The sequence below is a fragment of the Amblyomma maculatum genome, chromosome 6 (genome assembly GCF_055883805.1).
Source record: "Amblyomma maculatum isolate TAMU_Amacu chromosome 6, ASM5588380v1, whole genome shotgun sequence".
Taxonomy (NCBI): Eukaryota; Metazoa; Arthropoda; class Arachnida; order Ixodida; family Ixodidae; genus Amblyomma; species Amblyomma maculatum.
Genome location: NC_139349.1, coordinates 93856383 through 93877830, shown reverse-complemented (window position 1 = coordinate 93877830; position 21448 = coordinate 93856383). Strand labels below are relative to the sequence as shown.

The window sequence follows — 21448 nt, the reverse complement described above, 5'->3', positions numbered from 1 at the left end:
TGGAGCTAATTTCATAAGCAGAGTACAAGGAGGAAAGCGAAATACAGTAGAACCCCGCCTGTAGTAAACTCGAATATAGTAAATTGAAACTGATGTCCCAGTTCATCTTCCGTAGACAACTGTACACTTTGCCCCCATTATAGTACAACATTTCTGGTAAAAATCGGTTATATTAAATTGCGTCTGGCCGTGGCGCCCACGAAATGAAATCGCCGCATGCGCGCTATCTAGAATCGCGAGGCAACATTTTTTTTAAGAAAAAAAAAAAAAAAGAAATGAAAGCACCGAGTGTTCTTTTAATTAAATGGCTTTGCCACCAGGTTTAGCAGCAGTCGGGAGAAGCAAACTTTACGGAGACCTTGGAGCCATGAGGGAAAGAATGCAGTGCGTAGAAAAGAAAAAAGTAAAGCTGTCTACAAACTCGGAAATAAGAATAATAAACCAGCTAAAAAATAAGGACGAAGAAAGATGAGGCACACACGGCAGCTAGAGTAACAGCTGTGCTTTATTGGGAAGAGCACATTTCCCAAGAAAACTATCAAGGCATGCGCAGCTCAACGGCCAACACACAGCACAGAAACATTAACTCTTTTGAAGAGTTAAGAAGGGCCATGAATAAGTACCCAAGCATGCTGAAGCTGAACGAAAGAAACTTGAGATGATGCCTTATGTCCATGGGATTTCCCATAACATCAAAAAGGTTGCCACAAGGCAAGGCGTCAAGGTGGTTTTTTCTGCTCCTTGCAAACTTTCAAGCCTTTGTTCACATGTTGCACGTGGCAAAACTAGGCCCCCTGTGTGTTCGACGCGACATGATAATTGCTATGTTCCTTGTGCCACACGTGTATAAGATTCCGCTGACATGTGAAAAAGTTCGCAGCGGCCAAATAGGCCGGTGTATCAGTGAAAGGCTGCGAGAACACCAGAACTCTCTTGGAGCAAATTTGTCTCGCCATTGTCGAGAATGCTACTGCTATCCGCTGTTTTCTAATGTCACTTTTCTTGGTAGTGGCAAGGGTAAGGTAGAGCAGAAAGTTCTTGAAGCTTCAGTTCAGTTCAATTAGGAGACGCCTGCCTCCCAGAAGCAGGCGTCTCCTAATTTCATGGCTGCAGTCTCCTTCCGAGGTAATCTTGGAGCCCAAGAACAGAAAATCTGTCACAGCTTATCATACAAGTATGCAAGGTGATAAATGTATTAGCACCGTATCCATCTCGTTGATGCAGAAAGAAATATTTCCTACCTCGCCGGCTCTAGTGCCTTGGCTATCTCGGAAGCGTCACTATTTTTGTACTTTGTGCTGTGTGTTGGTCGTCGAGCGCATGCCTTGCTAGTTCTTTTGGGAAATATGCTCTTTTCAATAAAGCACAGTTGTTAGTCCAATTGCCGTGTGTGCCTCGTCTTTTTTCCTCCTCGTCCTTTTGCTGGTTCATTATTCTTAAATACAACGTAGCTACTGACCCAGGTTTCAACTCTCCTGCAATGGAAAGAAGGCGGTGCTGTCCATTCAGAAATTAGAGCAAAACTGCAGCGTGAAATAGGGAAGGAAAGGAGTGGCTGACCATTCGCAGCACAAAGCACGAGGTAGCGGTGGCAAAAACTGGAGGCGCGGCATGTGCGGTTTTGCAGCACTTGACTGCTGCACGCATTTCTCATCTGTTGCCTATTAAAAGCCAGAAACAATGGAAGATGACACCATGTTCATGTAAGGCTTTGGTTTACACATGAAATCAAACTCGGCTGTATTCGTAGCCATGTACGTTGCCTCATGCTTAGGAGGTACTTACACAAGATGTAAACAAGAAATCTTATACTAAATGAAAAAATGGCATGAATTAGAGATGATAAGAGAGAGATGGAAGGTATTTTATAGTGTTGTTTTCATTAAGGAACGCGACGTGCTCAGTAAGTAGCCATATAATTACCAGACAGCGTCTTCTGGACCATGTCATCATGAAAAACTGATATTCTAAAGACCCTGATATAGTAAAGACTTTTTGCTGGACCCAGTGACTTTATTATAAAGAGGCTCTACTGTATTGTGTGAGATAGTTTACCAGAGATAAGTTTTATCTGCTTACAAAATACATTATCCTCACAAGATGGCCATAAAAAGGCCTTTTGAAGATATTTCAGCTTTTTATCTTCTTGGAATGCACAAAATGTCTCTCTTTGTCATGCATTCTCTATTGCATTTGAACATGTGTCATCATTTCTCGCACATGCTTGTAGTGCCCACTTTCAGTCTTTTCCTGTTTACTAGTTTTTTATATGTGGTTGGCTCAGTGCATGAAGGAAACATGTATAAATATTAGGGGTGTGCAAATATCTGAAATTTCTAATATGAATTGAATATGCATGTTATTCGAGTTGTGTTAAAAAAACTGACATTCAGAATTTTTCAGATATTCAGAAATTACCCAATGCACCTAAAATTTTGAAATTCACTGCACTTTCAATGCAATGCTTAGTTTATTCAGCAGTGATTTCACAGCTCCACCTGTTCTCATGCAAACCCTTCCTGTAGATGGTATACAGGATTCTCTATAAAATGTATACTGGATTTTTCAGTATGGCATACACTTCTGCACAGTTGTAGTCTAATTTTATTTGCACCGATGTACCACATGTATATTCTGAAACAAAAAGATCTGCTATGTTCGCTATTTTTTAATTTTCTTTATTTTTACTGATATTGAGTGTTCGAAGGCATCTTTTTTTTTTTTTTTTTCATATTCATATTCAATTCATATTGCGAAAGTTTCCTTACTCGCACACCTCTAAAATCTAGCTTGCGCCAAAACTGGCATCATCCTTCCTTGCTTCCATCTGACCAATCTCATCGGGAGCACATGAAACTTTTGGAAAGTAAATGCAATTAAAAAAACAAAATGCCACAAGCATATTCACCCCTTTTTGCACTTTTCATGTTGCCTTGCAGGTAATGTCAGTGGAAAAATTTGCCTTTATGCAGGCAGCACATACTTCAGCCCAATATTGATGCTGTGTTGGCAGTGTCTGGCCCAATATGGGGCCACTTCATTGCCAACATAATACCCAGTATTGGCCAATGGTACTATGTGCCAATATTCTTGATGTTGCACAACGTCTCAAGGCCATTAAGTGCGGTGAGCCGAAAGTAGGTCAAGTTCATCCCATAAGGGAGTAATTACTCATTAGCATTATCCCGCGTACAGTGATGCACTTACAAACAAAAGCTGTGTAGTTTCCTCAGCAACTTCGTAGCTGAAAGAAAATGTTATCGTCGTAAAATATTTAATTTATTGGTTGTATACCAATCCCTGTCGTATCTAAATGAAAGTCCAGTATGCTAAACCATGTCGTACCAGACAATGGTGTCATTAATTATCCTCTCGTTTTTATTTGTTTAGTCCACATGGTGTAGCCAGCCACATTTTTAGCAAGGTTTCGTCGATACAGTTCTCTGTTTCTGTCGAGAGCTTGAAGGAGGTTTGTACGGGCATGATGATTGCACTGTAACTGCTGCTCTGCTTATCTCCTCCCAGGCTCTTGGAGAAGTTAGGCCTGACGGCGCACCGAGCGGCTTGTCGTTCTCGGAGGCCGCTCACAAGTTGACATCCCTTCTGGAAACTTCTCCGAGTCACAGCTCTTTACGTTTGTACATCCTTACCTCGCTCTTGAAGCTGTTGCTCAGCTGGAAATGTCCACTCCAGGATGATCATATAGGAACACTGACTTGTCTGGATGGGTTTGATACACCACCCCTCATCAAGCAGGTATGTAAGGCATTGCAATAAGGAGTTTATTAGATTGATGGAAAACTGTTTTTTTGACGCAGTTTGAGCTCCAGTCTTGAAAATGTTCTCTGTTCTTTCCTTTTCCTGAAGAGGGGGATTCCTTTCCTGGGGCCTATTTTGATGCAAGGATTGTTTGTTGTCGAAGCAACATTGAATGTATACACTGTACAAAGCCATATTTACCTCTGCAGCTGAATAAAGGTCGATTCTTGTCATATCGTGCAGTACAATTAGCTGAGCTATGTCACCTGTTTAGCCTTGGCATGTTCTCGCAGCTTACAATGTAAAACTCTCGATTAACTTTCACAGGGTTTTGCTGTGAAGCAAGTGAAATTGGAGGAAATGTTGAAGATCTAGATATGTTGAGCTATGCCCATATTTTCTTGGACAGAGGTCCAGCTTTGTTGTTTTGCACTCTTCATTGCCCCATCTTCCTTTTGTGCAGAGGACGCAGGAAATTCTCAACTTGAACAAACTTCTTTGCCTTAAAAAGGATACATTTGCAAGTGGAGAGCAGAAAGAGTCCAACATTAAGGTGAGAAAGTGTCTAAGATGCAATGTTGTGACCGTCATTGCAAGCAGCCAGATTGCATTGTCGAAAGTTTTTGCACCAGTGGTCAGCGTGAAATGGAGCTGAGCCAGTTGATAGACTCTGCTGATAGTTAAGGAGAAGTGCAGAATGCAGGATTGACTTGGCAGACAGGCAAAATGCTACAGGCTATTAGTGTGTGAATTGGCATCGTCTTAAAGGCGATGTTAAGTACTGACAGCAAAAACATCAGCCTGTTGCATGATTTCTTTATGTCACTTAGACATGATAGATCAGCTGTGAAGAGCTCCAGGACGAACTAGAAATTCTAGGAATGGTTTTCAGTTTAGGTCACCATCGACACGATGTGCAACAAAACTTGTTAACAAGAACCATCACCTTGGGATTACTGGCTTGCATAACTTCTTTGTCTATTTGATCACTGTGCACAAAGCTGTGGACATTCTTGGCGCCTTATGTACAACTTAAATGAAATGGTTCCTTCTGCACTTGCTGTACTCCACATACCATATTTTTGTGAATGTAAGCACCCCCTCCCTCCCCCCTCCGATTCTAAGAGTTGAAAAAAAGTAATTGCTTATGGGTGGCCATGCACATGATTGATGTGATGTGCACGCAGAGACAACAGCAGCTTTTTTTTCTTCTTTAGAGCGTAAGATCTGGCTCCAAACATTTGACATTGAACTCTCGCGCCTCTCGGCAAACATTGTCGCCTGTGCATGCACCAATATCATCTGCGCCTCATTCTAGATGATTCTTTTTTGGACTTTTTATTAGCCTGTTCCCATATCTATCCTACAATAGGCATGCTTGCACAAAGCCCGTTACAATGAAAACTCGTTAATTCAAACCTCAAGAATTTCAATTTTCGGATAATTGGAACTACAATACTTGGTCTGGCCAAGCACTATAGAGGTCTGTGTACATAAAAACCCATTAATTCAAACGCAAGCCGGTTCTGCTACAGATAATTCGAACTGTGCTGCCCCACGTCTGGCTGGCCTGGTGTCTAGCACATGGCCAAAGAAACGCCCCCACTATAGGGTGCCATAGTTACGCGGCTGCGCGCATCCATAACAGGGACAAAGGTAAAACCAAGCAGAGGAAGAATGGATAAAGCCTAACCGTTATATGACCGGCGCAGCTGCCAGCAGCACCGGAGGGTAGGGGGGTTGCAGCCGTGACTGCCTGCTGTCTGTTCCAAGTGACCTCAGAGAGTACAACTCAATGCTGGTAAATTTGACCCCCGTTAATTCATATGGAAAAGTATTTCTGTCAGTGCGGTCCCAGCTGGCCCCCATATAAGGATGTGACATCGGACGGATGGTACAGGTCTCGCATTGGTTAAGCTGCATCCGGTTACAGTTGCATGATAGTCAAAATAGCACTTCTCAAGCCTAAACTACATGTTGCGTAGTAGACCACGCACCTCTTACATGTGGGCAATGGCAAGTGCGACAAAACACAAATGGCCTCATCCAACACTACCTTAATAGGCCGACTACATAGTTTCAGTTTCACTTTTACCAACTTCGCACTGTCTGCGCCAGCCCGTGACAACTTCAGTCATTGGCCACGCATCAGCCAGCTAAGCGATTGTAATTTCACGCCGTTTCGAGTGATGGTAGTGAGTAGTCTGCGCGCTCCCAAAATGTACACTCATCAATGCCGTTCACTGCACCGTGCAGTGAAGCCTCGCACTCCATGCAGGCTGCTGGTGTACGCTGCTGCTACTGCGTTGCACTGCAAAGGATGAGTGCCAGCAAGGAATCAAGGCCGCTGGTACTCTGCCAGCCCCCCCCTTCCGCCATCATCAGAGCTAATGTGAAAAGATGCTCGTAATAATAACAATAATAATAATGATATTTGGTTTACAAGGAAGGAAAGGTGCATCATCTGTCACACTTGTTCTGTGGACACCTTAACCATAAGGGAAGGAAGGTGGGAGTGAAAGGGGAGAGAGAGAGAGGAAGAGGCCATAGTGGAGGGCTACAGAGTAATTTTGACCACCTGGGGATCTTTAACGTGCACTGTCATTGCATACCACACGGATGCCTCTCCCTTTCACCTCCATCGGAATGCAGCCACCAGCGTTCAGATACTCGCGTCATGATGTTATCGCTGTGCAGCGTCTGGCATGCTGCAAAGAAATGCGCTGGGGACTGCGACAGTGCGAAGCAGAGGGACGCGCTAACAACAGGTGCTTTTTTTTTTTTTTAATTCTCAGCGACAAAAGAGTGGGTTCATTACCCGAGTGAATGCAGTAAATTTACCGTAATGCAAATGCTTGTTGTCAGCTTTCTTGAGGCTGTTCGATAATTTGAATATTGGATAATTCGAAAATTTTTTCCAGTTTGTGCAGTTCGAATTACCGAGCTTTTACTGTATTTGTATGCATCCCTGAGAAGTTGCATTCGTGCTACGTTGAACTCATTTTAATAGTCCCTTTATGTTCATGTAAAAAGGAGTGAGCTGAACTAATTTTCATCTACTATTGCATTTTTTTGTCTATCAAGAATTTGCGGGGTACAAATTGAGGGAAATTTTCTCAGCTAGAATTCTAGTACAGAACAGGTTGCTCAATTTAGGCATTCATACCTGTTTTTTTTGACAGTTGACAATTTTTTATAACCGTTTTTCTTTTTTTGTGAGACACGAAACATTCTTTTTTTCTTGAATTTTTTCATGAACAACATAAAAATGGAAATTTGAGCTGCGAAACTGGTTATGAATTCAAAATCTTTTCTTTCTTTTTCTCATTTATTGCCGCTGTTTTATAGCATACATTGCCATCTTACAGCTTTTTTACATTTGCACAAGACATGCCTGCTTTTTTTACACTGCCAAAACATTCAGACATTCGCTCAAACACCGCAGCAACCGTTTAAAATGCACTAGAGCCTTGGAGGAGCATGTCATTAATGTAGGCAGTGCCTAATAGAGTGATGTCAACAACTTTCAAAAGTGGCTTAAATTTGTCAGCTAAGTGAGGGCACCCAGTCTGGATTAAGTCTAAAATATGTTCTTATTTTTGTGCTTGTCTCCAACTTTGTGTCCCAAAAAACTACACCGTCTTCGACTGCGGGTAAAAGTATGGTTAAACCCAATTTTCAAGATAGTATACGTACAGGGGGAAGGGGTGAGCAATTGTGTAAAGTCAGGCTTTACCCAAAAAGGAAGGACCCACACCACATGTGCAATAGCAGCTCATTGTCAAGGTCATTTTTTAATTATTCTGTTTATTACTAGAATATTGGAAACTAACATAGGCATGCTGCCTTAAATGCATTTTGTTGCATTTCATAGTGCATAAGTAGCTGAAGCTCTCATGTGCCAAACACAAGGGTAAAAATGTATGTTGTGTTGCAGTCAAGGATATTTAAGTCTTAGACATTATAATATATGTAACAAAATTTTTTCTTTTTGAAAACTCAACGTATATGATGAGGCTACGAGTAGGCTGAAGCGGAATCAAATGCAATTACTGTATAAAGGTTGAAGTTTGTCAAGGTTTGAGCACGACATTAAAACTAACTGAACTTGTCATCTCAATTGCCTAAAACAAACTCGTGTTCGTGCCACGTTTCTTATCTGTCTTCCCAATCTGTTGGCAAGGCCTTCTCTTCTCTGTAGCCGACAGGTTCAATCCAGTTTGACTTGTCCTGCACGGCACCTGTCGTCTTAAAATTTTTTGCTGCTGCAGGTTGACACAACCTTGTCCTTTCTGGATGGCTATGTGTGCAAGGCTCTCGAGGAAGGTGCAGCGCCTTACAGACCACGAGCATTTGCCGCAGTCACCTTGGAAGGCAAGTGTGCCCATGTGTTCATTTGAACGGAACATTCTTTTGCCTTTAGCACACCACAGAGAAGTGTTAAGCGGACCTTTCTTATGCACTCCTCTACTTGGAGAACACAATGAAATGAAATTTTTGCATAAATTTATGCATAAGATGGAGGCATTGTCCCAGTCAATCTGATGGCCAGTGTCGTGTGCATGGCCTGTGAGCATATTTGTGGCATTCTTGTTGTTTTTCACATAGCGTTGATGATCTTTCTTGCGTCTTAAGAACTTTCCTGTTTCACCGATGTAGGCATGATTACAGTTCGGGCATAGTATCTTGCAGATAACTCCTTGAAACTGCTCATTTGGCAATCGGTCTTTCACATTCATTAGCTGATTCCGCAGCTTGCTGACAGGCATGTGGGCCACGCGCAAGTCGTATCTTGAAAACACATGAGACAGTGCTTCGTTGATGCTATGCACGTGCGGAATGCTTTCTTGTGTTCGATAAGTCCTACGATCAGCAGTCGCCGGATGCTCAGCTCGTTCTTGTATCTTTGATACGAAGTGGCTCAAATAACTGTTAGCTGAAAGTTCTTAGCGCACTCTTTTAAACTCCTTTTTTATATTTTCTTGGTCCTTGCAGACTCGTGTCGCACGTTTAGTCAGTGAGGTTACGACGTAGGCTTTGTGTGCAACTGGATGATTTGAATTAAAATCTAGGTACCGGGCTGTATGCGTAGGGTTTCGGTGCACTGAGAACAAAAGGTGATTTTCTTTTCGCTTGACCAGGAAATCTAGGAAGGGAAGGCGGTTTTCTTGTTCAAATTCGGCCATGTCTGACCAGACAGATTTCCGTCAAACTCTTGACTACTACTTGGAAAACATGTGTTGCATATGATGCTCTCCCTTTTCTTCCTGACAGTGGCGTAGACCCAGTCAGATTGATTCTTCAGCTATGTACCAAAAGTCCATGTTCTCTTTGCCAAGGAGGGCTGGAATGTGGCAGGCCAGAAGTAGAATGCATCATGTGCTTTCTCTGTTATATTTTTATTGTGACTTACATTGGTGTATGTGTGCGTGCTGTATTGCTTCAGTGATCTTTGATGGGCAGTTCATCCTTTCGCTTGTGTACTGAGCACTTTTCTTATGCCTTGGTTCTGTGATAAGCATGTGTCTCACCTTGCCGGTGATGAACTCAAGTGTTGCCGCTTGTGTATGGGTGATGGTGCGACAGCCAGCGTAGTGTTCCAGGTGCTGTGTTTTGAGAGTTGATAGGCCGCCTTGTGCCTCCCCGGTTGGTTTACTCCGAGGCACAGTTTGACAGCTGGCTTCCATATGTTTTACAGGGAATGCATAAGCCAAGCCATTACCTCCTCAGTTTCAATTATAATCTGATCAGCCAGTTTCAAGCAAGTTAGCCCCCTTTTTCCTGCTACCCTTTCTTGTGCTCCCATTTACCAGCTTTTATGCCTGTGGCCTGTATGCAGCCAGATGGCAAAAGCGCTCTATGGCCAGCTGCATTCCGCAAGAAATTGGCAAACTAATTTTTGTTCTTTTTTGCTTCGTGAGATACTTGTAGTGTGTTCTAGCAAACCATTCGACAGCCATGCTAGCCACCTACTTACTCAATGACCTAAGTTAGTGTTCTCCGTTTGTAGGGCGACAGCCGTGCTAGCCGCCTACTCTATGGTCAAAGGCAGTGTTCTCCATTCCTAAGACTACACTGCGACATGTTGACAAACTCAAATGTTTAGGGGGGTCCCATTGTAGTATGATTTATGCTGGCACTGAAATTGTGATATTGGTCATAAGCATTTTTTGTTGACTTCAGAGGTCTAATTCTCGAGCAATTGGCGAAAAAGGTAAGTCCTGAGGATTTACGAGATGGGAATAGTTAATGTGAATGTATTATTCTTTTAAAACTTGCCCCAAAGCTGTCTGTCAAGAGCTAACCAAAAATATAGTATTCTTGTCAGCAATTTCAAGTATGACCATCTGGCCTTTGCCTAACCGAATTGACTGTCACAGGTTAGTTTTTGTTTTGCGTTGAGTCTGCATGCTTGTAAGTAGATGGATTTGTAAGTTTGGAGTATTCTTCCACCTAACCCACCTTGAGGTGGCCTTAGTAGCTGATGTGGCATGCAGCTTCGCGCCTGCCCGCCAGTCATCAGTGTTGAAAACTTGTTGATAAAATAGATTTCAGCCACTGGCTCTTTCTTCTTGGTGGTGCCCTTTTCTAGACCAAACAACTATGTGCTACTTGTCTACAGGGTTGAAACTTAAAAACCAGGCCCCAAGACTAGTTTAAGATGCACTGCGAAATTACTTTTTGTTGCTCCACTTCTTGGGAAAAAAAAACAAGGAAACTCTTTGTGAGTCACAGTCAGACCCTGATCCGCTTCTTCTTGAGGCAATCTGTCAATCTGTCAGGCAATCTGCAATCAAGCTAACAGACTTAACATTTGTAGTAGTGTTGATTGAGTGAAGAGTCGGCAGACTTTTTTTTTTAACATTGTCAGCTTGCCCACAGATGATTAGGCTGTTCACTGTCTGATGGTCACCTTTTGTTAAATACTTTCACCTAGAGCTGGTGCCTTGGGTCAACTTTGTAGGGAGTTTTGAGGGATGCTTGTATATCTGCTTTGAAATAAAGCGTACCTATCCAGGGGGTTCTAAAAAAGCAGTGCTAAAGGCCCCTTTTTGCATATGAAATCCAGTGCATTGACATTGCTGCCATCATCTGCGTTATCAGCACAGTGAGTGAAAAAGCCATGAGCATGCCTTCGGCAAATCATAACTGACAGGTGGCATGGTCGGCAGGTTGTGCGACATCATGAGACAGCATGACACTTGAGCTGCCCCTTTCAGATGGGAGGGGAAGATGGGAATAGCAAACCAGGGCCCTTCGATCCTGAATCAGACCCCCACACCAAGGCCATGCAGGCACGACTATTTGGCTTGATAAAGGAGGATTTCTAATCCGTGTCAGGTTTTTTTCTTTTTCTTTTTTTAACATACAGCAGTTGCTTCTGACTGTATGCTAATGGTGAGTGTGTTTGAGATCACAGAGGTAAAACACTACCATTATCAGTGCAGCCCACTGCATGACCACATCTTGTGAAACTATCACTTGTTCCCTTAAGTGTCGCAGTGCTCAATACTTTTTGAGAGCACTTATCGTATTGTAGTATTAAATTTTGTGCTTTCTCTATTGTGCCCTTCAGTAAAGAGCAACTCTCCTTTCGCATCACTGATGATTTGCTTTTAGCTTTTTGTCACACGGTTTTGAATATTGTGGATGAAACAATAACTGCAGTCCACTACAACTTTCGTATAGTATATCCCGAGCCATAAGAGCCTTGAGTTTGGAAACTGAAGTCGGCACTACTCCATACTTTAAAAACAGTCTAGGGTGAATAAAATTTATATTGGTAGTTTTCAGCACATCTTTGCTTGCACACAGCCACCATTGTGCTCGCTGATCGTAGCTTCCAGCATCTAAAAATTGTTGGTAAAAAGTTTCTGCGGGGTTTTTAATGTACCTGCTATGGAATCGACCTCTTTAGACAGCTAACCTTCTGATGCAGCAAAAAAAAAAATTGGATGCAGAAAATCCAGTTTTGCTCCCTTTGAGCGTTTCCCAAAATTTTCAGAGTGCAATAAACTCTTGATTATTTCAACTCAAAAACGCCGAAAATTTGTTTAAAAAACTGCATGGAGTTCAGTTAGAAGGAGCCTTTTTATGCACACTTTGTTTTCTTGGGAGCGAAGGTTTATGGGACTAAACATTGAGTTCGTACAAAAGAAAAAAAAGTGGGTGTTCCAATTAAACGAGGTCAGGTTCACGAATGTCTGCCTAATGTGCTTGCACGTTCAAAAAAAAGCAGCATATGCGCAAATAATGTTTTCTGCTGTTGAAAAGAATTTCCCAGCAGTTCATCACTAATTGTAGTGAAAAGGAAAAAAAAAGTCTTTGGAATATAGTTTGATTTTCAGTGTAAAACCAATAGCCTGTTGAAACTGTTCTAGTTATTTGCCTTTGCACTCTTACTGTCTTTCATTTTTATCATTATTGAGTATTCGTCTTGATGTTTCCTCTTTATTCTACATTTCAGATGTGAGAAACGCTTCTGCTGCTGGCGGTTCAGTTTCGGACATGGCCGAATCATCAGCTGTCCGCACAGGATCAGATATGGACCTTTTTTCGCCAGACTACCATTCCTTCACTTCCGATGTGGCAACTGCGGAGAGGTACAACTGGGCACATGCTTCATATTACAATGCTCACCCGCAGTCAAGAATGTTGGGATGAAATTTCCAATGTTTTAGGAAAGGTGTGCCGAAATTACTAATTCTCCTTAGGGCGCCAGCACTAGCCCATAGTCAGCAATTTCGATAAAAAAGCTTTGTCCGGTTCTCTTAGTTTGAGAGGGAAAAAAAAAGCAATTAACGGCCGCAAGAGGGTTTTGATCTTGTGGCGACACGAACACCGCGGTTGCAGCCAGATGTCCAGCATGACTTGTCTTTCCTCGTGTTGTAGTCTGCATGGCACCATTGATTCATGCTCAGCGGTTCGCGAAAACACTGCTCTCTCAAAGGAGTATAGACACCTGATTTTCGTGTTTGTGGTTTACCCTTCGTAATGGTGCGCAATACATTACTGTACAGGGATCACCACGTGGTATTCACCTACGACCGTTCAGTAATTTATAACCGAATTTCTTTTCTCACCCGTTTCGGTTTCAGTTTCAGCAGCCAATCAATGACTGTGATGTCAAAGTCAAGTTTAGGTCACGTAAGGGGTAAAAAAAGAAACAGCTATATGATCGTTTCTGCATCCTTTGAATTCCCTGCAACGCTAATGCCAGCCTTCCTCAGGAACAGGAATCAAAAAAAGTGAAGAGTCCACAATTATTTTGCTATTTTTTATGCCACGCATGTTCTAGTCTTGACTGTGACATCACAGCCAGTTACTAGCTGCTGAAATCGAAACTGAAACTGGGGAGGAAAGAAACTTAATCATAAATTGCTGAGCGGTCATAGGCAAAAATTATGCGGTGATCTATATGCGTACAGTATTGTCTTACACATCATTAACCAGAAGACAAATGCCACCAAAATTTGGTTTCTGTACTTCTTGTAACCCTTTCACTGCCATGCTCAAGATAACTTGGGCTGCCACATATGCACTCGTGTTGCCAGTCCCCATGTACAATACTCGTAAACTCACTCCCTGCCACTCTCAAAACTACTTATGTAAAAAAAAAAAAAAAAGATGCAAGGACATGGCGCCATCTATTGAGAGGCCCTATAAGTTGACAGAACTTGTAGGGCAAATTTCAAACAACAGATAGATGGTGGGTTGCATGTATCTACATCCGCATCACTTCGACTACCACAAAGTAGAGCACAATTCGAATCTGCCGCGTCTGTGCTGACCGCCTGCATTGACTAAAGCTGCAAGGGCTAATCTTGCTATTTATGTTATAGCTGCCAGCTGCCCCTACAACACTAAGAAAGTTTTCTATCGCCTGGACATCCTAATCAGCAGATAAATGTTTTTTAGTTAGTTACTGTGAACTGGTTTATATTGAGAACAGCTTATTTCTATAGAATAATCCTGAATAAAAACGTTTGCATTTCCTGCAGGGCTTAGAAGTGCCTTATTAGCATAAAATTTCCACAAAGTGAATACGCAAAAAAAAAGAACACTTCTTGGAGTGTGTACTGGTGTGTAGTGGAGTGAATCCGTTAAGTGATCCCAAAATTTTATAAACCACTATACCGCAAAGGTTACCGATTGCTTCAATCATGGTATGAAGCAGGCTTGACCTGAAAACAACTGAGTTTCGAACTGAAACAGGAGTGCAACCAAACGTGCTTGCGCACCATACTCACATGTGGCTTGATGACACTTTAATCGACCATCATTTTATAAATGAAGCAAAAAAAAATTGCTGAGGATTGTCATTGCTTTCCATTTAATTTTACACAAAACTATGTGGGGCCAGTGAGAAGGAGAACGAAAAAAATTATTTTGCTAGTCATCATCTCAATATTTGTTCATCTGTGGTAAAAATTTGGCAGTAGAAGTTGGCATGTAGAGATAGTATTAGTGGGAGAACCGTGGCGAATTTCTAAAAACATGCTTAACCATCAGCTAATTCCTAGTATTGATGCCTTTTAGTTGTGGGTAATCACTTGTGATTGCCTGCAGTTGGTTATTGGGTTTTCAATCAGTAGGATGTATCTTCTGTAGGAATTGTACTAACATATACTTCCTGATGCTTCCATAACCTTTCTTCTACTCCTGGCATTTTTTGGAGCAAGGTAATCATTGCACTGTGAAAGCCAAGGCTGCATGTCTGGCCCTTATAATTCACTGGCAGGATGGACAAACTACACCTTCCGAACGATTTTGGGTGCCTATTTATTCATGTACAGTTGAGCCTACTTTAAAAAAAAATACCTTACAGTCACGCACATTATGTTCAAACTGCAGCTGTAGTTTTCATATTCAGAGAAAAGCGGCATTCATTTCTTTGAAAAGGTCATTTCATAGCTGATTGACCTGCTCTTTGTTTGCTGAAGTTATAATTAATAATGATGGCACAGGTGTGTCTCTCTTCTTTTGTTTTCACTGTAGCGCTACTGAACCTGGCAATGGATGGTGCCACATCTAATGTTAAAATGTCTTTACAAGCGAGACTGAGTACCAGACATTAAGGCTGATTCGTTCTTTATAGCTAATGGTCTTCTACATCCAATAGTATCTGTTAAAAAAGACGTCCAATTAATGAAAGTCACAGGGCGGCCAATCATTTGGGTGAATGATGTCTCTTATACCTGATAGCCTGTTACATGCACGTCCCTTATAACAGGGTCCAGCTGTAAAATGTAGAATCAGTTAAAACCGAAATTCATGTCCACCAGTTTATAGGAGTGCGGAGGTTACAGGGAGGCTGTCTTCGCCGAAAAAATTTCCCCGTTCCTTTGCTTTTCAGACATTCAGAAGGCACTCGTAACAAAACAGGCAAATTTTAAACCCATGTCGATGAGAATGTCGCCACAGGGCTTGTTTCCTGTTTCAAATACCGGCATGGGCATAGCCAATCAACTATGGCCACCAGCAGTCTGCTCGATCCTAGGAAGGTGTATGTCATTAGTAGCAAGTGTTACTGATTGCATGCGACTAGCCCATATTGTTGCGACTTCCTTTGACATGTCAAGGACGGATGCTGAACCAAAATTTTCGAAGTGGGTGCTGTCAAAATAAGCATGCTAATGCAATCAAGTGAACATGGTACTAAAAGATCTCCTACTTTAACCAACTTTACACAGCACGTGTACCAACAACATAAAATCATTGGTGCTCTTTTCTATCTCCCCTTCTGTGAACAATAAGAAATTTTTCACGGATAATCGGCATCTTTTAGTGTTTGAGATCTGTACAACTAGACGGAAAACACCGATTTCCAAAAACAAAGTAAATGCCAATAAACAGGCACCGAATTTTCTCAGAAATAAACACCCGAAATTATGTCACCTAATTATAACCAAGGTGTGTGGCCACAGCTACTAGCAGTTTATTTTATTTGGGGTGCTGTGCCATAGTTTCCAGCTTTGGCTCGTATTTTAACGATACCTCAACTCTCAGTTGTAATAGGTGAGTATTCATTAGAACTGTGGCCGATATAAGTGGACTTGACTTGAACTTAGCTGACATCAGCATACAGAAGTGTTACTGAAAGTCGTTGCTAGGGTTGTGATATTTTTTTAAGGAAGGAATATTTTAATTGCCAAAAAGCAATAAGCAATGTAAACGTTGCCAGTGATGCATCTTACTTTCTGACGTAAACGTCCTCAAACTTGTATATCAGTGCTGAGCGTGCTCCATAATTACACATATTTGCTTACATAACTTCAAAAGCTGGAAAAATTGTGAAAACGTAAAATATATGGTTAGGCAGCTTTTGAACACTACCAAGTGGCGTAGCCAAGGTTGCAACTAGGTGTTGAAAGCCAGGTGTTGCTAAAAAAAGCAAACAAGGCCTTAGTACCATGAATAGTCAGCAGGAAAGTCAAACGGACGACAGAAGAATGTTTAATATTCTATTTCTTCTATTATGCTCAGTACGAGAGTCTGCGCTTATCACAGTTGCACTTTCTGGTTGCAGTGTTCTATAGCTGCCCTGGTTTAAAACAATAATGTCGCTTTCGGGATCAGTTTAATCTTCCTACTGCTAGTACATCTATCAGTTATTGTTGATGATGAGACTGTTTACCCCAGAAAAATGTTATCTGCAACACACACTTACGATCTTGACACTCCTGGTTGGTTGGTTGGTTGGTTGGTTTGGTTTGGTTTGTGGGGTTTAACGTCCCAAACCAACTCAGGCTATGAAAGATGCCGTAGTGGAGGGCTCCGAAATTTTGACCACCTGGCGTTCTTCAACGTGCACCGACATCGCACAGCACACGGGCACCTTGCTTTTCGCCTCCATCAAAAAGCAGCCGCTGCAGCCGAGGTTCGATCCTGCATCCTTGGAGCTTGCCACTCCTTAAATGTATTCTGCACATGTCTGTGTAATATAATTAAAAAAAAAAAAAATCTTCTTCTTCCAGTTTTAGTGAGAACTGTGCAATTCTTGAAGTGCTGTTTAATTTCGCAATGCAAGTTTTTAATAACTAGCCCACGCTTGCTGACTTGATGGGCTTCATACTGCCAGATTCTCACTCTCTACCATCCCTCTGGGGTAGCTCAGGCTTTACGGCACTCGACTGCTGAAACCAAAGGGCATGGGATCAAATACAGGCCAAGGCGGCCACTTTTCGGTGTCCGTGTACCGTACGATGCTGAACATAGGTGGTGAAAATTTTGGGAGCCTTTCACTACGTTGTCCCTGATAGCCCGAGTTGCTGTGGGATTTTAAGCCGTTTTCTAAGTCATTAATTTCTACCTTACTTGATAGGTGATGCCATTGTTTCTTGTGTGCAGCTCCCTGAAGACAAGCCTGTGGTCAGCTCAGGGCCGGAAAAAAAGTGAGAGCAAAGAGCACCAGGCTGTTAAACTCGAGGACGCTGTTACTGAGGTATGTGGCTTGCAAGCCGTTATGTTATATTCCATGACGCTGTGCTACATAGGCACCGAATTATTTTCCATGTGACATGTTATGCACTGTTTTCAGTTACATACATATTTTACAAGTAGACAGGCTAGTATTCGCAATGTAAACAAACTAGTATTCTGTCTTTTCTGCTTCTGACCTGTTGTCGTCAGGCACGGAAGGAGTCCATGCTTGGCCGTGCAAATGCAGTTTCGAACCTTTTCCTCATTTGCCTCTGCATTCGGACTGCCGATTCGGCCTGCACTGGTGTCACCGCAGGATCAGAGTCAGTGATCTCATTTTGGGGCCCTTCCTCTTCGTCTTTGCTTTCATAGGGGGATCTGCAGATGGAGCACGCTTTAGGAACAATGCTTTCCGTGGTATTTTCTGGTCACGTTGCCACATCACTGTCGATCTCCATATACTCGTCAAATTGGATACTCATGGTTTCGCAGTTGGCCAGCAGATCTCCCTCGGCTGCATCGTGCATTTGGGGCTCATCCTATGTACACAGCTTTTCTGTAGTTGAAGCAAATCCTGCATGCCTGAAGCAGTTTGGAATCATTGTTGCACTAACCTGCAGCCAAGCATCGTTGAGGAGGTAAACAGCACACAATACATCCACCTCATATTCCTTCCCTTTATCAGTGCATAGCAGCATCCAGAGAAGGAGAATTTTGCGGAAGCATGGCTTGACTGCTTTGGAGCACACCCTGATCCATGAGCTTCAGCAGTCGCTGGCAGGAACTCTAGCTGTATAGACTTGAAGCCTGGCACAGTCTCATGTCCAGGGCAATTATTAAGGAGGAACAAAACTTTTCCCGTTCTCTCGCAAGAAACATGCATCGTCCACGTCTTGCCATTGGCTTGATGAGAAATGGGCAAGGTCGCAATGTTCTTGAAACACCGTCGTGGATTCTTAGATTTCCCGATCACCAGCGGCTTCAATTTCTCGCTTCCCGTCATATTTCTATTAATGAGGACATATATTATGTTGAGGCATGAAAAGGAAAGAAAAATAAAGAGCCTCTACCCGTGCCACATAGTATAACGGGCTAAACCAATGAGGACAGTCAGCCTGTCAGCCTGTCCTCCCCAAACCTCTTCCTGGTGCACTTCTCTCGTTTGCATTTGCGCGAACCTTTGCGGTCAGCTACTCACACCGCTACTCACAGTCTTTCTATCTGAGGACCAAAATGTGATGTTTGGAAGGCCTTTCACAGCTTGTCCATCTCCGTGAAGTATCCTCGTCAGGCTGCTCTTAGAGATGGCATACTTTGTCGCAAGGGCCATTTTTGTGAAGCGACCACTCTCGAAGTAGTCGATAATCTCGATTTTCCTTAATAATCAAAGCGTGTTGTGTGGGTGTTTTTGCATTGCCGTCGGATGCGGACTGCGTGATTAGCCTAACCAGGCTGCAAGAAAGTGATGGGTGCAGTGTGTGAGACAACCGGAAATCGCTAGAGACGGAAAGCAGGAGTACAAAGAAAGGAGGCGGGATGGTGGACTGTAGGTGGGGTGAGGGGCGGGCACGGTGCAAGATATATAGGTGGGAACACAGCGCGCCGCGCCTGCGGACTGCGCCGCCTCTGCGGACTGCGCCGCCTCCTTTCCATGTTTGTAAACAGCCTTACTTGTTTCTTTTTTTTTTTTCCCCTACGCGCTGCATGCTTTCCCTCACGGCTCCAAGGCCTCCGTAAAGTAGGCTTCTCCTGACTGCTGCTAAGCCTGGTGGTAAAGCCACTTAAAAAGACGGTGTTATTATTATTATTTTCTTTTCTTTTTTTTTTTTTTCAAATACAAAAATATCTATTTCTCGCGATTCTAGGCAGTGCACAAGCGGCGATTTTATATTGTTGGAGTCATCGCCGCAGCCAGGCGCACTTTACTATTACCGACTTTTACCAAAAACGTATTTACTATAAAGGGGGAAAATTGTACAGTTGTCTATGGAAGATGAACTGGGACTTCATTTTTACTTTTATATCCGAGTTTACTATAGCGGGGTTCTATATCAAGATTTTACCATAAACTGTTTGAATAAAAAAAAAATAAAACAGGTACAACTTAGAAGGTCGCACCTTTTTTTTTTAGTCAACAGTATCAGTAACTTATAGTAGTACTTTTCTAGTAGCAACAAATACCAAACGAAGCTTGTTCAGTGCCGGACATAAAGCTCGTTATTTACTAGTCATTCTTGGCTACATTTGCACATGAGTCCCCGGCTATGCTGATCAGCACAGTGTGATGACGGAAGCCTCGTGATTTCCAGACTGCGCAGAAAGCCACAGAGACGCATTAATATTTCTGCCAAGTTTGCATCAAGGGAGACTTTGCTTCCCATTTTGGAGCTGTCATTGAAGAAGGAATCCAAAGAGAACAGTGTAGGTTTTAGGTTATATACAGTATGGTCCACTGTTAAAGGGAACACGAGGCTGCATTGCTGCCACACTTTACAAAGTGCTCCTGAGAGAGCCAGCAATAAATGATCGTACAAGGTTTATACGCAGTAAGCACGGTTGACTGCTCTTCCTGACCATACACTTGATGCCATCCATTCTTGCCAGTGGTTGGCGGCAGCACTTTGCAAAGTGTTTAGGCCACGTGATCTCATGTTTTTTTTAACAGTAGACCGTACTGTACATGCAAAACTAAGTGGTCATGAATAGCACGCTGCTTTGAAATGTTTTTGAGTCGGATAAAAGTGTCGGGGAGCTAATATATATTGTGCATGTAATTCCCATAGGCAGCCTTTCAGTAGTGCTGCTATTTGGACAGATGTTTTTCTCATGAAGGTTAGCTACTAGTGTACTTTCTTGCTGGAAGTCTGTGTCAAAATTTCACCAACTCACACTCCAAAACTGTGGTGATGTGTATTTTATCTTTTTTTAGGTATACCACTTTTCAACAAAAACAAAATGCCAGCACTTCCTTCTTAGTAACATTGGTATGTTTTTGTTAAAACCAAGCTATGTTCTGCGGTGAGCTCCGTTAGAAACCACTACCATATTGTTACAATATTACAATATACAATATTAAAATGCTTGTATAGACTGCGTGCAGTATGTAACGTGTACAATTTCACACTTTGCAGAAATCCAAGCAGGAAGACATGGAACTGATGAAAGCGCTCTTCTCATCTACTTCAACTAGTAAGACAGCAAATGTACGACTTTGTTTTATTAGTCTGCGTTTGTCAAAAAACGGTTAAGGGGCCTGTTTAATCATATCCGTTTGTGCTTTCCGAAAAATGAGTGAGGACTTTTTAGGTGCAGCTTTGTATTCTCAGCGTTTGTTTTAATTCGAGTGTTCTTGTTCCATGTTTGCATTCACCAGCAAGAATTTGGGGCCTTCACTTTCTCATCTAAATGGTGGAAAAGAATTGCTGCTTGACAGGGCATGCGTAGGTTATCCTGTCCACGCGAACGTATCATCACTTTTCAATAAATGGAGACTCATAAGGTTGGGGTTAATTAAAGTGTAGGACTCTCTGCATCACATTATGATGCAAAGCACTTACATAGCCACTCTATGCACAACTGCACAACTGATACAGACAAGTAAAAGGATGACTCCTTTGCAGAAAATTCAATCACAGTGTGGGCCAAAACATATTACTATATATATATATATTTCTGTAGAGCTATCCCTTAATCTCTGTATCGTCTTCCAGCCTGATGCAGACTGTCCTCCATCACCCAGCACCAAAGATGTTGACGTACCATCACCTACGGTGCCTCCTGAACAGAAGGCAGCAGTCTCTAAGAGTTCTGAACTCTGGGGGATTGAGCTGAAGAGACACAGCTAATGAACTCCACAAAGGCAAATAGGGGAACAACAGTGCCTGTTTTTTACAGTCTGTAATATATAAAGTTTTGACTATAAAGCTTGTATGTACCTTCCTGCATCAGTGGTGTGCCATGTCTGCTCCAACGTGATATATGACACATATAGTAAATTTACTGTTACAGTAAACTCTCGTTAATTCAGCCATTTAGGGACCAGAATTAATGTGAAAATTAATTGAAAGTCAAATTATCAAATTAATCGGAGAAAACTGCCGCATATAGTAAATTTACTATTCCAGTAAACTCTCGTTAATTCAGCCATCTAGGGACCAGAAATAAAGTGAAAATTAACTGAAAGTCAAATTATCAAATTAATCGGAGAAAACTGCCAAAAACCATTTGCATCACAGTAATTTTTTATCATGAGCAGTCTGCATTTGAG

At 42.3% G+C, this 21448-nt stretch overlaps 1 protein-coding gene across 1 annotated transcript in view; it reads left to right on the top strand.

Annotated features, from left to right (window-relative positions):
* The window catches only part of LOC146186253 (AP-4 complex subunit epsilon-1-like), a 35633-nt gene extending 14512 nt beyond the window's left edge, over nucleotides 1-21121 (top strand). The window contains exons 14-20 of the mRNA XM_084607112.1: nucleotides 3526-3756; nucleotides 4223-4312; nucleotides 8031-8133; nucleotides 12227-12362; nucleotides 17110-17203; nucleotides 20313-20384; nucleotides 20892-21121. Coding sequence (XP_084463238.1) covers nucleotides 3526-3756; nucleotides 4223-4312; nucleotides 8031-8133; nucleotides 12227-12362; nucleotides 17110-17203; nucleotides 20313-20384; nucleotides 20892-21026 — 861 coding nt within the window. The 3' untranslated portion in view covers nucleotides 21027-21121. The remainder of the gene's footprint in view (nucleotides 1-3525; nucleotides 3757-4222; nucleotides 4313-8030; nucleotides 8134-12226; nucleotides 12363-17109; nucleotides 17204-20312; nucleotides 20385-20891) is intronic.
* Nucleotides 21122-21448: the final 327 nt, after the last annotated feature.